The sequence below is a fragment of the Pezoporus occidentalis genome, unplaced genomic scaffold (genome assembly GCF_034315485.1).
Source record: "Pezoporus occidentalis ecotype Australia unplaced genomic scaffold, CSIRO_AGI_Poc_V1 ctg124, whole genome shotgun sequence".
Taxonomy (NCBI): Eukaryota; Metazoa; Chordata; class Aves; order Psittaciformes; family Psittacidae; genus Pezoporus; species Pezoporus occidentalis.
The window spans coordinates 1,357,250-1,372,774 of NW_026913038.1; the positions used below are offsets into that span (position 1 = coordinate 1,357,250).

The 15,525-nt window shown below is 39.5% G+C and overlaps 1 protein-coding gene across 5 annotated transcripts in view; it reads right to left on the reverse strand.

The window, feature by feature from the left end:
- Positions 1-15,525, reverse strand: part of RNF145 (ring finger protein 145) — a 53,081-nt gene that overhangs the window by 23,234 nt on the left and 14,322 nt on the right. For all 5 annotated transcript variants that reach the window (XM_062607522.1, XM_062607521.1, XM_062607520.1 and 2 more), the window contains 2 exons: positions 13,081-13,294; positions 2,163-2,271 (listed from right to left, as the gene is read on the reverse strand). In XM_062607522.1, coding sequence (XP_062463506.1) covers positions 2,163-2,271; positions 13,081-13,264 — 293 coding nt within the window. In that variant the 5' untranslated portion in view covers positions 13,265-13,294. The remainder of the gene's footprint in view (positions 1-2,162; positions 2,272-13,080; positions 13,295-15,525) is intronic.

The window sequence follows — 15,525 nt, forward strand, 5'->3', positions numbered from 1 at the left end:
TGAAGTCAGAGCTTAACTGTAAAATTCAGATCTTCTTATTCCCAGACTTGCAGCTGAACCGCACGCTATTTCTGGGGTGGAAAAAAAAAGCACTGAAAGCTGAAGTCTTTCAACAGCTCAGAATTTCCAGGACACTGCAGAGTCACAAGTGCCAGCTGATTCTGGTCTGGTTCTATAATTTGCACTAACCAAACTGGCCTCAATATAAGACCTCTTCATCTGTCTTAAATAGCATCCCAATTGGTAGTGCTTGCAAGGAATCCAACTGGAAGTTTTCAGCTCTAAACACAGTTATTAACAAAACGCATTCAGGAACAGTTTGCACATTTGACTACTGTATGTCTTGTTATGATCAGTCTGCTAAATGAAAACATCAGGGGGAATTGGGTAGCTTTGGCAATAAAAGGAATAGCTCCATTAGCATTGTTTTTGTGTGTTACACTTCACTATTTTCAACATTAAAACTAATGGGATTCAAACATTCTTTTGAAAATCTAACGCAACTGTCACTCCCCACACTGCACAAAGGCTGATGCTGAGAACCTCTTGCAAACCAAGTCTAGGTTATGTCTATGGAATTGGTAAGCTCACTCAAAAGTGTTAACAACTACATTTGCTTTGCAAAATAGCTAGGGAATACTGCTGTACTATTTGAATCCAAGACATCTTTTAATTAAATGTATTTTTTGGTGCCTGTTGATGCAAGATTTAATTGAAGTCTTTATTAACTCACTCCAGAAATATCAAATAGAGAAAGCTTAGCAAGAATATGCCAAATAGTCCAAGCAATAATTATCTAACATGTTTCAAGAAAGCCTGTAAAAGTCTCAAACTTCACAAAGCACAGAAGTCACAACTCACATTACACAGAAACACAAAGAAAAAAGTTATTAAAAACACAAACACAGTGCTAGCCCATAATGGATCAACCAAAATCCATATCATCTCTCTCTCAAAAAAATTAAAAATCCAGAATAGCATAAAGATCTCTAGAGGGTAAATCCTCTGGACCAAAGCCCTGTATCTGACTGGAATTTGTTACCAGCTTTATTTCAACACAAGTTCTTAAGTAATGTTTAGGTTGCTTTTTCAATAAGTAAGCCTTCAACCCTATAAGAAACACCCCCAAACTATATCTATAAAAACTCAGGACTCTCCTGAGGGTGATAAAAAATCCTCTTTCCTTCCTACCCAGGCAATAAGAGCCCATAATTCCCCTACTGCACCTTCATCCATTCAGGAAATCATTAACTGCAACTCTGACAGCCATAACAGTGACATGCCAAGTCGCCACAAAACCTTCATTAACACTCCTCTGAAAAGCAATATACTAAGAAAGAAAGTCCTGCAAATGCTTTGAAACAACAATTTTGACGAAGAAACAACAAACTTATCGCTTCAATCAAAACCACTTTTTAAGTGTTTCCCATGGGCAGACACCAAACTATGGCAGGCTCAAGTTTGTATTTTCAAAACTTCCCATGTAAAGCCCTTAATATGATGGCACTCGTTGGTTCCAATTAAGCATCTGTCAGTAAGAGTTTACACTGGCTTTCAACAGATTTAGCCGCAGACAAACAAATGAGGAAGGCCTTGTCTTGCCCAGCCTGGAGTCCTCCACTCTCTTGCTCTGTGTTTTAGATCCACAACACCTGTCTTTGTTTTCATTGTAAAATATATTACACAAACAAAGATGAATTGAAGAATAAACTCCACTATTACTTTACTTTTATGATCTTCCATATCACTATTTGCTTTTATCCTAGGGGCCAGGAAACTAAAAGTAACATCCTGTCCACTTGCAAAACGCTGCAGTGTTGAAAGCATGTTAGTTGAACCACTGACTAACTCAGATTAGTACATCAGAGGCCAGATTTAATCTTGTGGTAAATCCTTTCTCTTCCCAGATGAGTGGACATTATACCCCACAGAAAAGTAGCTACAAATGACTTAAGTCAATGAAAATACACCAGAGCTATCTGACTGCATATTTATTTCCATAAATTTTTTCAAGACAAAGAACAGCAAGACGTATTTATGCGTCTGGCAGAGAAAAAAAGGCCTCCACAAAAACAGACCTACCCCATTTATATCAGATATTAACAAAATATCAGTTATTTTCCTAATCCCCAAACTATCAAAATTAATCAATTTATTCTTACCGGGAAATTTGGTGCCCAGCATAAAGCAGCAGTGCAGTCAAAAAGTACAGGTAAAGCTGAACCAGGTGTTGTCTTGGTAAGGTTAGGAGCACAACACTTAAGATGTAACCTGTAACAAAAAGCAGAGTTGAAATTTCAAAAAATGCTACCTAACCCCAAATTTCTTAAAATAGGACTTAACACTCATTCAGATTTCTCTAACCACCTTTATATTTATTTGGTTTTAAAATTCTTGTACCTACATTTTTCTGTCATCAAAACACAGAAAGACCACCACCTTTTCTTTTATTTCCTCCTGAATAGAAATAGCTTTGCCAGCTTCTGTAAAACCACATCTAGAGGTCAAGAAGTAGACTTGATCCACAGTATTTTAAAGAGTTTGAATTAATATAACCTACGTAACAACTGGAAAACAGGCCTAAGTCTCCCTCTTCTTCCAAGTGCAAGCAAGTTTCAGTGTAGCAGGGAAAAAAGCCTATCCAACAAACTCAATTGATGTAAAAATCCTTTTCTTGCAGCAAAGGACACACAGAACATTTTTCCATGCTGATGAGCATTATACCTTTTAATTCTTCCCTGTATCTTCCTGGGTTAAAGACCCGTAATTAGAGATGAGGACACAAGTGCTATTCTCCATACTAGTAATATTAAAGCACATTCGAGCTTTCGGTGTTGCATAAATCTAGGACAGGACTTGGCACAGCCCAGGATTCGCAGGCATTTACACTGGCAGTTCTTTCACTTCTTGTCAGCATTTAATAAGACTGTGGAAAAAGACTCGATGCAGATACAGCTTTACTCTCCAAGACCACAGCCTGGGTGCTCAGCAGCCTCTCCAACAAGCAGTATTCCCGTGTTTTTTTTCATACCTGCTTTCATTAGGATACTTAAAGCAGTACTTTGAAGTTCACTTCACAAGTGAGTGGTACATGTCCATCTTTTTTCCCAGACAGACTGCAGGTCAAAAACCCAGCACGTGGTGCCCTGAGTAATCACCATTTCTAACCTCTCCCTCACAACGCAGTGCACCCTTCTGCAGGTCTCTACATGTTTTCTGAAGGTCAGCTTACATATCTGGCACTGAAATCCATTTAGGGGAAAAAAACCCACCACAAACAACAAAACAACTGCAACAGCTAACAGCTTCCCTGCAGCTAAGAATAAAACACTACAGAAGAACTTACCATGACACTTAGAGCTATACTAGTCACATTACCTTTAGACTTTCATCCCTCTATTCCGCAACACTAAGCACAGTGTTTTTAAGGGAGTTAATTTATACTTGAAGCTTTAAAAAAAATACTTAAAAAATAATGTAACTCTAGATGAAGCACTCATAAGTAGTGCAACAACCAGCTTGAGAACACAGTATGTTCCAATAGTTGAAAAAGATTTTAGAGTCAGTTGGTATTTATGCAGAAGTATTTCAAGGCTGTCATCCTCAAGAAGCCACCTCTAAAATTCCATCAACAGTGAGGTCTTCAAGGTGGTAACTCACAACATGCTCCTAGAAAAGGCATCAGACCCACAGGATGCCAAGCAAAGATCATTTTGGATATGACAAATCACAGGAGTGATACAGACAAAGCAATCCTATTTACCTACCTTTTTAAAAATACAAATATACAACATACATATTTAGCATTAAAGAAGATTTTTTCAAGTACTTTCATAAAGTCTGTGTGACAAGCTGCGTATCTGAGCTTTTTAAAAGGTACATCCTAAACCAACTGATAGTTTCTTTGATTAGAATGAAGTATAATACAAGTCACAATCACTAATTCCTGTACAGTATCCATCTGATCATTTACAAAAGTGATCAGAGGGATAGAACGCCTCTCCTATGAGGGAAGCCTGGGAGAGTTGGGGTTCCTCAGCCTGGACAAGACTTTGAGAAGACCTTATTGCTGCCTTTCAGTACTTAAAGGGGCTTAAGAAAGATGGAGACAGACTTTTTAATAGGACCAGTATCAACAGGGCAAGTGATAATGGTTTCAGACTAAGAGGGTAGATTCAGACTAGACAAAAGGAAGAAATTTTTTACAGTGAGGTTGGTGAAGAACTGGCACAGGTTGTCCAGACAGGGGTGGATGCCCCATCCCTGGAAACCATCAAGGACAGGCTGGACTGGGCTCTGAGCAATCAGATCTAATTGAAGATATCCCTGCTCATTGCAGAGGGGCTGGCCTAGATGACCTTTAGAGGTCTCTTCCAACCCAAACTATTCTTCAGCTCTGTGATTTTTATTTTGAGCTTTCTGAAGGGGCCTGAAACACAACAGTACAAGTTTCCTTCTAGTAACTGTTTTATATGGAGTAGCACGCTTTAGCTAATACAACACAGATGTTCTACATCATCAGTTTTCTTAGCAAACACATGTGTCTTATCATATTCATCCTCTTTGTTCACCACCTTCCTTCTACCAAATACACAAATGACAAGAGGAGGAACTCCTCAGCAGAACCTCCATGAAGACATTTAACTAATTGGCACCACACCACAGCATCACAAACCAGCTCCAGCAGCTCTCACACCATCTGCAGACATTCTTAACACCTCATCTCTGCTGTACTCACCATCTTCCCTTGATTGCTTACTTAGGGACAATTCTCTCTGGGAACAACCCACGTGGCACAACCATGTATCATTCCAGCACTTGAGTCAAATCTCTAAATCTTTCCTTCTCACTGTAGCCCATGACTCACCTTCAGAGAATTAAATGGAGTTTATTATGCAGTCCTTTATTCCTCTAGTACTCTATAAATAGTCTAAGAATACCTGTTTACTGTATCTGCATTTAAGCTCTGCCATGTTCTTTACCTTATTCTATCACATGAAACTGTGCTCCTTGGCCACATGATGATGTGCTTTTTACTGTAAAAGGAAGACATTTTAGAGGGCAGTAACTGCACTCCAACACAGCCATGTTACACATGAATATTTCAGAAGTGAACTAAAATACATAAGAATTCACTGAAGTAGTGAAAAAAAAGGTCTAAATACAGATCACACAATGACAAGATTACTGTCACATCTGTGCCTTTAAAACAGAGGGCTTCCAAACAGCACAGATGGTTATAACACTGCACAGGGAAGCAGCACAAGACAGCCAAGGTTACTGCAGAGGCTTGAGCAATGAGTTCCACTGTTCCTGAGTTTGGGCTGGAATTTAAATGTTCGCTTTGAAGCAGTTGTTTGCTCTAATTGTTGGATTTTGAAGAGAGGGAGAGTGAGAGACATTTGAAGTAGTTCCCTTTCACTCTTATTTACAATTCTCTCTTGCGACTTGAAGAGAGAGATTTCAACATACTTCATACTGCAACATTTGCATTTTTGCTGCAGAGGCCCTATTCCCAAAGTGGTTCCAACCTCATTTTTGTCAACAACACTTCTGCCAAAAAAGAAGGCACATAATTCATTACCAAACTATCTCATTGCCTAAAAGGAAGACAAAAGCTCAAATCAGACATACCAGCAGTAATACTCTATTCCCTTTGTTCTTGCCCAAACAAATGATGTAATTAGGGTATGGTATAAATAAGATTCTACTTAAAGAAAAAAAAAAAAGACCGGGAAATGAAATTTTTCACAGTGGCTTTCTCATCTAAATCATTACATTCTGTTTTCATTTGCACTTCCTCTGTCAGGAAAAAACATGATGTTGAGAACATACATCCCTCTGGAGAGATCCTCCACACACACTCTTGACAGCCTGAGAAACAGTCATCCTTCTGGGTAGCCTTCAGACGTGGGTTAACAGTAACTAACGCCCACTTCCATCCAAAGCTTTTTGAGCTCTGCACCTACAATAAGCACTCCCCTCTCTTGATTTAGGCTGCACTTGCTATTTTTGTTCTTGGGACTTGGTGTATTGTCCCTTTTGACTCACCAAGTACGTTTCTGCTCAACTGTAAGCAGAGCAGGCTCAGTGAAGCCCAATTCCTGCCCCAATAAAGAAACCATTCTAACGCATATTATAAAAAGATACAGACAAGAGAGAATAAACTCCTTCCTGAATACAGTCATAGTGCCCTAATGCCAGGCCACCAATAAACAGAACTGTACCATTATGCTTCAAGCTATAAGGAGCCCAACAGAAGACATTCTGCCAACCTTACAAATATACAGCCCCCCCCCACAGTACCTATTCAAGAGCACCAGGACGCAAAGAACTTCTACTGCCTTTCGTGTAAGATGTTACAGATTTAGGCCCCACTGAATAAACTGTGAATCACAGAAGCACAAAATGGTTTGGGCTAGAAAGGATACCAAGACCATCCAGTTCCAACACCCTGCCTTGGGCAGGGACAACTCACACTAGACCATGTCGCCCAAGGCTCTGTCCAACCTGGCCTCAAACACTGCCAGGGATGGGACATTTACCACTTCTTTGGGTAACCTGTTCGAGTGCCTCACCACCTTCACAGGAAAGAACTTCTTCCTTATATCAAACCTGAACTTCCCTTCTTTTAAGTTTAAACCCATTATCCCTTGTCCTATCACTGCAGTCCCTGACGAAAGGTCCCTCTCCAGTATCCTCTTAGGCCCCCTTCAGATACGGGAAGGCTGCTATGAGGTCTTCACGCAGCTTCTCTTCTTCAGGCTGAACAGCCCAAACTTTCTCAGCCTGCCTTCATATGGGCTATACTGTAAACACAATAATAAGTACAAAAGTTAAGCTAAACATGCTAGAACACATGTATTAACTAGCTCATGACTTCATTTACAACTTGTTGATTCAGCTGCATGAAAACCTCTCACTGTGCAATACTCACTGTTACTGTAAGCAGCAACTCAGACTGCTTTTCAGCAATCTCTCTCCATGCATGTATCACCAAGGTGTTTCCCAGCTTCTCTCACCCCATATTACCTCTTTGCAGATTCAGGTGTCTGAGTTTTATTGACATCCTGCAAACAATGGAGGCTTCTGGAGCATGATCAAAGCTGCAACCCATCCTCTTTATGAAACATTTTAGTGCTCATTTGCATGATTATAGTTTCCTTGTGTCCACTTCACATTATTACTCAGTTTCCTGCAGGTTTAGTCTAAAAATGAGAACTCTGCACATGAAAGAGTTTATAACATTTCTTAATAAAACCACACCATCTCCCGGAGTGCCAGAAAGTAAGAGCACAGTAATTTGGATTCTACCAGGAAATTAATTTGGCAGGCCCTAACTTCCGACTCACCCATATCTTAAAAGGGTAAAGGGTCCAGCTTACAGGAACTTGCAAAGCAACTTGCTGTGAAGCAGCAAGTCGTCATTCACAGAATACCATCAAAACTCCTGTCTCTGTGCAGGATGAATGCATGCCTGAGCCATTCCATCTCAGCCTACCCTTTGGCTGTCCTTATTTCAGTTAACTCAGACAACTATCTGGCCACAACATGAAAACACCAATAACACAGGACAGACTTCTGAAAGACTATTTGATATGGTAGAAGTACTAAAACAACAACTGGCACCTTTATTTTCAGTGTGTTTAATTCTCAGTATAACCAGTCACCAGACTAGTCACACAAGAATTTTCACAGAGATTTAATGTATTGTTTGTCTAAATCATCTGTCCTGAAAGCAGATGATTATTAAGAGATTCACTTTAGAGCTCACTTTAGTTAAAAGACACAATGCAGATGTTACTAGGAAGATTCTGTGGCCTATTCATCAGAGGGCAGCTAAAGCCTAGAAAGAACCCTAACTGCCAGTTATTTTTAAGTCGTGTAAAACAAAGAGACAAAAAGCTCTTGTACATCCTCAATTCATACTAAGCATCCTTTGCAGAATGAGTCAGCTAAAGGCAGTATTCTGAATTAACTGGGACAGCTACGCTGTCCTTCTGAGAGTGAGACTAATTCTTCATCTGCTCTGTTACAAAAGGCAATGTCATGCAGAATGTCTACCACCGGGCAAAATGACCTCTCCTGCATCGGAGGTGGCTCCAACACTCAGCTCATGCAAAATTCACTCCACTGAAATCAACATAGAAATAAGCCATTCAGAGAGCATTAAGTGTTCTCAGTCTCAAGCAGCCACTGAGGCATTAGTATTACCCCACCATAAAGGGTAGCTTTCATCTAGCTTGTCTCATCACTGCCAACAGATACCTGTTCAAGACAGCATAAGCATAGTAGGACTTAACATGTATATCGTTTTGGGGGAGTGATGTTTTTGCATGGTGATGCCAAGGTACAGCTCTTCCTTACCCTCCCCCTCAGCTATAGCTGATCGAATAAATGTTACTCACTCCAAGTAGTTCTACACTTTGAACTAATGTGCCCTTCAGAAAACATTGAAAAATTAGTTCTGAACTGAGAAAGCACACATCTAAACACACTTACACACAAGGAAATTAGTGTTTACCCAGTCATGGCACCATGCAACTATAAACAGAGCTCAGAAATCCTGTTATCAACATCTGCACATCTCAGTGAAAATAATGCCAACAAAACAATTTACTCATTACTGTGGTGCTGTCATGTCCCAACAGCTGTTTCTTGAATTTTTAAATGCATAACAGATCGGGCACTTTAAAGTATAAATAATCTAAGAACTGAGCTCCTCACAGAGATTTGCAGTATTCTCTAAACAAATCAAATGGACTTCCAGTTCTGCCACATGATTCAGGGAGTGTTCCTGTAACATAGCATACCTAATGATGAGAATTCTGGGCCCCAATTACAGACATGGAGAACTTGAAGAGCTCTGGAAAAGAACACGGAAGCGGAACCATAAAAACATGTCACAATGTATTCTAAATTGCATACACAAATTGCCATGTTGCCATGAGACTGGTACTCAAGAGTCCACTGAACCTCAACATTTAAGTGCCTCCTTTCAAGCAAGCCGCTATTGGCTTTTAAAAAAAAGTGATGGAGGTTGCCAAGGAGAGATACCAGCTTAATACAGAAAAGTTACCTGCAAGTATTCATATGCTGAGAAATCTGTTTAGTAAAAGCTATGACACTAAGGCAGCAGTACATGAAATGGCAGCTCCTAGAGTTGGAAAGAGGAAAGAAAGGGTACACTGTGTTTTAAGCACTGCGGAATCCCTACCCAATTCTGCGTCTACCAACTGCAGTATACACTGCATTTTATCCAAGAAGAGAATATGAAGACATAGAAAGTATTTTTTTAAGAAATGAAGACCAACTCCATGTCATAAAATTGCATTTGATTAAAAATAGCTGCAGTTTAATATAGTAACTCTCAGAAAATAGTCCTACTAACCATTTATCTAAACACGTTGGCAAGAGGAAGATAGACGACACGGCAGAGCAAACCCAAAGATGCTGAATCCGAGCAGTATCTCTCTCATCTTTATATGCATTAACTGCATTTACACATCTAGTCATGCATTCTCACAGTTTTGGAAAATTTGCTTCTGGAATGAACTGTGACTGCTTCTTTATTCTCGCACTGAAGCTTCACATGGCACTTCTTACTGTGTTTGTATCAGAGTACTATATCTTTCCTTTTAAGAGAAAAGGCATCCCAGAAAAAACAAAATTCTAATTAATGTACAAGAGCTTAAAGAAGAATGAGCAGACTGAAGCAGAGAGCAAACAGCAAACACAATGGCAATAAGCTCAGGTTTCTCCTCCCTGACCCCCCCCCTTTATAAAGGCAGCATTCATAACATCACCCAGCAAGTGATGTGACCAAGCAACTAAGGTATTAACCTCACAGCTCAAGAACAGAGTTGTGAAAGATGACACGCCTTACACCTAGTCCAAGTCTTTAAATAGCCCCTCACTTTTTTCACTGAAAATTCCTTTTTTGTGTGTGTAATGACAAGGAATATAATTCAAGATAAACCGCTCTTATTTTTATTCTTAGGTAGGAAAACACTACGAATTTAGTGCAATTCTGTGCCTCTAGCTTGACAGTGACTTAAATTCTAAATCTGACTATGATTACAGGTTAAGCTTGTGACTCTTCTCTTCCCATCTAGCCCAGAGTGTTTACCAATTAGTACAAATAGCATTGCTTTGCCCTTCACAGGAGGAAATTACGTGGTTTCAACTGTTTCCACCTTCCTCATCAAAAGAATGGAAAAAACAAACAAACAAATCCCCAAAACAACCAACCAAACAAAAAACCTGTCTTCTCAGAGCCACTCTACAGCGCAGAAGAAAACACTCAAGTCTGGCAGTAGAATGGGCTGGTCTACCCTACACAGAGGTTTGACATAAAAGGCATTTTAGTTAGCACAGATCTTTCCTGAAGCAGAGGCTATTCTAAATTTATACAAAATTATTTTACTGAAATCTTAATGAAACCACATTATACCTTTAGCAGCTGTGGACAAAGAAGTTCATTTGCTTTCTAAGCTGCTTTCCCCCCAGATCCTTCTACCTGGTAACAGCATATCAACTAGCAGAATTCTATCTGGTAATACAGCACACTGCTTGCAATTTACTGCATGCTCTACCTATAGTTTGCTTTGCTTTATACGTATTAAGTTAAACTTCATGCAGTTGAACCCATGGCTGAGTGGTTACCAGCACTGAATAGTTTCTCCTCACTGAAGTAGATAAGGTCTGTTTCATGAAAAGATATGAAAGGGAAAAGCTGTATCAAATGACAAATTGCATCCTAGAGGCTTTTATTATATTCCCAGTCCTGCTGGCTGGAATGCGAATCATACTTGCTTAACAAAAACAACTGGCTTTCCAAACTTTAAGTCAAATGGATGGAAGAAAATAAGTGCATTTAAACAGAAAAGATATCCCTGGTAACCCCTCGTGCTGAGCAAATTTCCAACTTTGTATCCTTAGTTCCAGGAAATGGTTCGCTATATCAAACTTGGTACGGTTTATTGATTTTTACGGCTCTCTAATCAAATCGTACCTTGAGCATCTGCCCAAGATAGATGCACCCAATTTCCTAAGGTGCTAGAAGCACTTCTGTGATATGGTATCTTACACTGCCTATATAAGAAATTCAATGATTGTTTGATATTGCAAAGGGCACTTGATGATACTGTGTTATATAACTGCAAATATGAACAGAGCATTTTTTTCTCCTAAATAAAACAGACTAGCATGTTGAAACATATCCATGGTAAATTGTTATTAAATTACATACTGGCAGTTATTTTCCCTCAGTATATCTTCAAAGAAGCTTGATTTCCCAAACTCATGAAAAAGTACTTTGTTTTCATTACAAATCAAATGTATATATTTTGATGTCATTTTAATTAAGGTTATACTGTAACCTGATGCAATTAAATCTGTATAAAATCATGTGTAGGCATGCAAATTGATTTATCCCAGCCTCACACTGACGCAGCTTAAAACCACCTCAACACCCAGGGAACCATAATGAATCAACTTCATTTTAAAAACACTAGCAAAGTTTTGTCACGAAGAATTGCCTGAAAATATTTTAAAACAGGTAACTTGTTTGATGATTTAGAAGCCCTTCTTGATCAGTTGGAGCAGTAAAAGTACAGACACCCAATATCGTAAAAGCAAAAAGTGAAACAACTGTTGATTGTGTACCAGCACAAAAGCACCACTTATATGAGGAGCACAAAGTCAGAATCCACTGGTTTAGTACTAAAATAGCATCCAGGTGAGAAATACTTTATTAACAATACACCCATCAAAAGTGCTATAGAGAGAGTCATTATCTCAATGGAATTAAGGGAGGACAAGGTTGTCAACTGGCTATAAAGAGGGGTTCTGTCACAGCTGGAAATTACCACTGGCATCTTGACAGCCTACTGCACACCTGTTAGTGCTGTGCTAGAAACTGAGCTGATAAACTGATTTCTAGAAGATACTTATGGGCCTACAAGCACATGAGAAAGGCAGCCCATCACAGTCTTGTGTCGTACACACCAGCAACAAACAAGTATTCTCTCCACAAACATATGAAAACGGCACAGAACTGCAACACCAGCTTTTTGCACTAGAAGTACACTTCTATTCCAGCATGAGGAAGTGGAGCCATAGCAAAGAAAGCCCCATGCGTTTTTAATGGCAGTAAATAATTTCCAGAATAAAGAGTCACATGCCAACCTGGACAGACCACTTCAAAACCACAGTCCTCCAACTCCTTAAGTAAAGGGTGTTTTCTTTACCTGACTCCAGTACATCTTTATCCTCCAGAGCCATCTACAAGGAAGAAACACCGCAGAGTGGGAAAATTATATGCTAGCCGTTTCTCTCCAAGCTAGGCAGTACTCATGCAGATGTCAGTGGCTATCAACCTCAACAGCCTGGATCCAATCCCTAATTAACCCCATGTGCAGATGAATCACATACACACCTGGAAAGCAGGTCCCAGAACATCAACCCTTTCATCTCCCAAAATCAGATGTCTAGCATTCCAGAGCTAGACTTGCTGGCCACGGTTCAAATCTCAGCTCCCTGAGCTGTGCTAGTAATTTCATCCATTTATCTCCAACACAAGGACTTGTTACCTGCTCTAATCCACTCACAGCATATGTACAGTTCATATAGTTCTAAACTGAAGAGCTGTACCCATGCAGCAGTGAAAGATAACCTTCTGGTGCTGTGATCACAGTCCAAACCAGGCAACCTTTTCCCTAATCTCTTGTTTGATGACAGTGATATAAATTACAATACTTCTTGCCTGCACAGCATTTCACAGCAGCCTTCTCATCAGACACTGGCCAAAGTCACTGTGCTATTCTTTCAGGGCACAGATCCTGTTTCCAGACACTATTTACATTATCAAGGCTAAACATCAAAGTTGAGTAAAAGACCTTAGACAGGATTTTTACAGCTAATATAAACAGACTCAAGCAGAATTGTAATGAACATATCATCATGCTATTTGTTGTAATCAATATATTATCACACTATTACCAAGTTCTTAAAATTCTTGTAGTAAGCAAACTGGTATTTACTACAGCAGTGTTTTCTCTCAAACACATGTACACTTACCCACGTAATGCATATTAAGGGCCAAGTACTTGTACTGGAAGAGAGGGTTGTTGTGCAGGCTACTTCTTTGGATCTGCTGGAAGAATGAGCTGACATCCCATCTGTACAAGACATCCAACAGCATGATGCTTGGGACCCTTAGGGCCACGTTTAACACTGCCTCCAGCTTCTCCTTTGCAGCCATTCTCTTTCCTTTACGTGAACTGGCAGCAGACTGTAAATAGCCCAAGAGAGAGAAGAGTAATCAGATCAATCTCACTGTACAAACAGCTATTAGGCTTTGTGATCATATGAATGGGGTTTCCTGTGTGTCCACAAATGACTGAATGAATCAACTGAGTTAAATTCAAATCCAGACAGGACAACTTCTATTTTTGCTATATAAAGGTCAATTTGCTAGCAATTTTTCCATGGTAATACTATAACATGAGGGGAGATTAATTTCATTAACATGGTCAAAGGGTATATACTGAATAAACCTTCATTCTTATTTGCAATAATTTTGCATTCAAAACCTCAGCCGAAAGGCACCAATGTATTAGGTATTACATAAACATGAACACAATAAGCTTTAAAAAGCAAATACCCGATAAGCTTTAGAAAGCAAACACCAACAAAATTCAGATGCTACCTCTACTTAGCTTAACTTTATGCCTCTCAAATGAAATAACCACTAACTAAAGAGTTCTTAAAACATTTCAGCTTCACTTCCTCAGTGCAAACTAAAATAAATAATTTCCCAATACCTAAGCTTTCAAAAAATAATTTACAGCATTCATTAACATCTAGCTTATATATTTATGGAATTTGAGGGCTGCATGTTTTAAAGATTAGGACCAACAATGCAACTATGCTACTCATTTTAACATAATTTATACAAACAAAAGACCATCTCCTCACTCCACAGTACTAGAAGGTAATTTACTTTTGAAGCTTGCTATCAAAGAAGACAGATGATGTAAGACAATGAAGGGTGCCACCTTTTTTTTTTTTTTAAACAGGAAAAAAATGCTGGTCCACAACAGCATCTCTAAAGAGATCTAGTCACCAACAGGACCATTCTGAAGAGCAAAAGGATCAGTTTCCACATCCTGTCAGGGCACTGCTTTCAGCTGAGACTGACAGTTGTTCCTAAATGAAATGTGCTGTTCTTGCCACATGCCACCTTCCCACCCTAGGAAAAGAATTCACCCCAGGCAGTAGTTGGAAGCCACCAATTATATACATTCTACTACAGAAGTGCAGTTGAAGTATTCAAGGCCAAGGTGGGGATGATCCAGCGAGTTTTTACCCACAAGCAGCCTTTCAAACAAGTAAAAACAACTACCTTCAGCACAATCACTCCCTCAGTGAAATCAGAGTTAAAAGAAGGCTCCTGATCCCAATTATTAGGGGGACAACTGGAGAGAACTGCAACCTGACTAAAGAAATAGAAAAATCTGCACTTGGAAACACACTTTATTTTAAAAGTTTTAAATGACTTTATTCATATTGTCCTTGTGTAAGTTCTAAAAGCTTTTGCAGTTATACAAGTTCTACACTATCAAGCCAATGTGGAAGTTCAGCATGAAATGAAACCATCCTAGCAGACAGAAACAAAACCAAAAATCTTCCTTCTTGTACAGGGACACCCATGCACTATCCTCACGTGAAGTTTTATTTGTGTTGCTATGGCCAAGATGACACCATAAACTAACCATGTGCACACCTAAGGCCACACTGACACGTACCAAGGCATGACGATGTAACATTAATTCAGCCCAGGAAGTCAGGACAGATCAAAACTGAGATCTGGCTCAGTAAAGCACAGGTTACAGGGCTGCTGCTTATCATTGTTTAGTCCACAGTCTAACCTTTCAAGTTATGTAAATGCACTTTTTTGGAGCTCTTGCAACAGCTCGATAAACCCCAAAGACAGCACTTCCTTCCTCTCAGAGGAAGCACGTCCCCACTACATCGGACATCACACACAGTACCAGCATTCCACAGTGCTTCCCAAAACTAATCAAAGGGTCAGCCAGAGACTACATACATTCAGAATGACCAACCAAAACCACTGCCAAGCAGCTACTACAGAATACTCGCATTCATCATTTAGTGTGAATAAAAGATGGGAGTTTAGACGTATGGTATTGTACAAACAAAAGCTGGGAGCTACAGAGATCATATACACTGTTTTGCCAGGCTGAGTACTGAACTACAAGCCTATGCTCAGCACAGAGCTTAAACAGCTCATATACAAATGTTTTAAATGTCCTGGCATCCTCAAAAATCTTTGGGTTTGCCAAGTTTGCAAAACTCATTAAAACTTTGAAATTCAGCTGCCTCCTGGTTTTTTGTTAGGGCTCAGGGTGGGTGGGAACTGACTTACAGGTTTTCACTCTGTCATAAAATACCCATGAAAAGTGACAGGCAGCACCTAATCTCAAAATACATTCTCGTAAC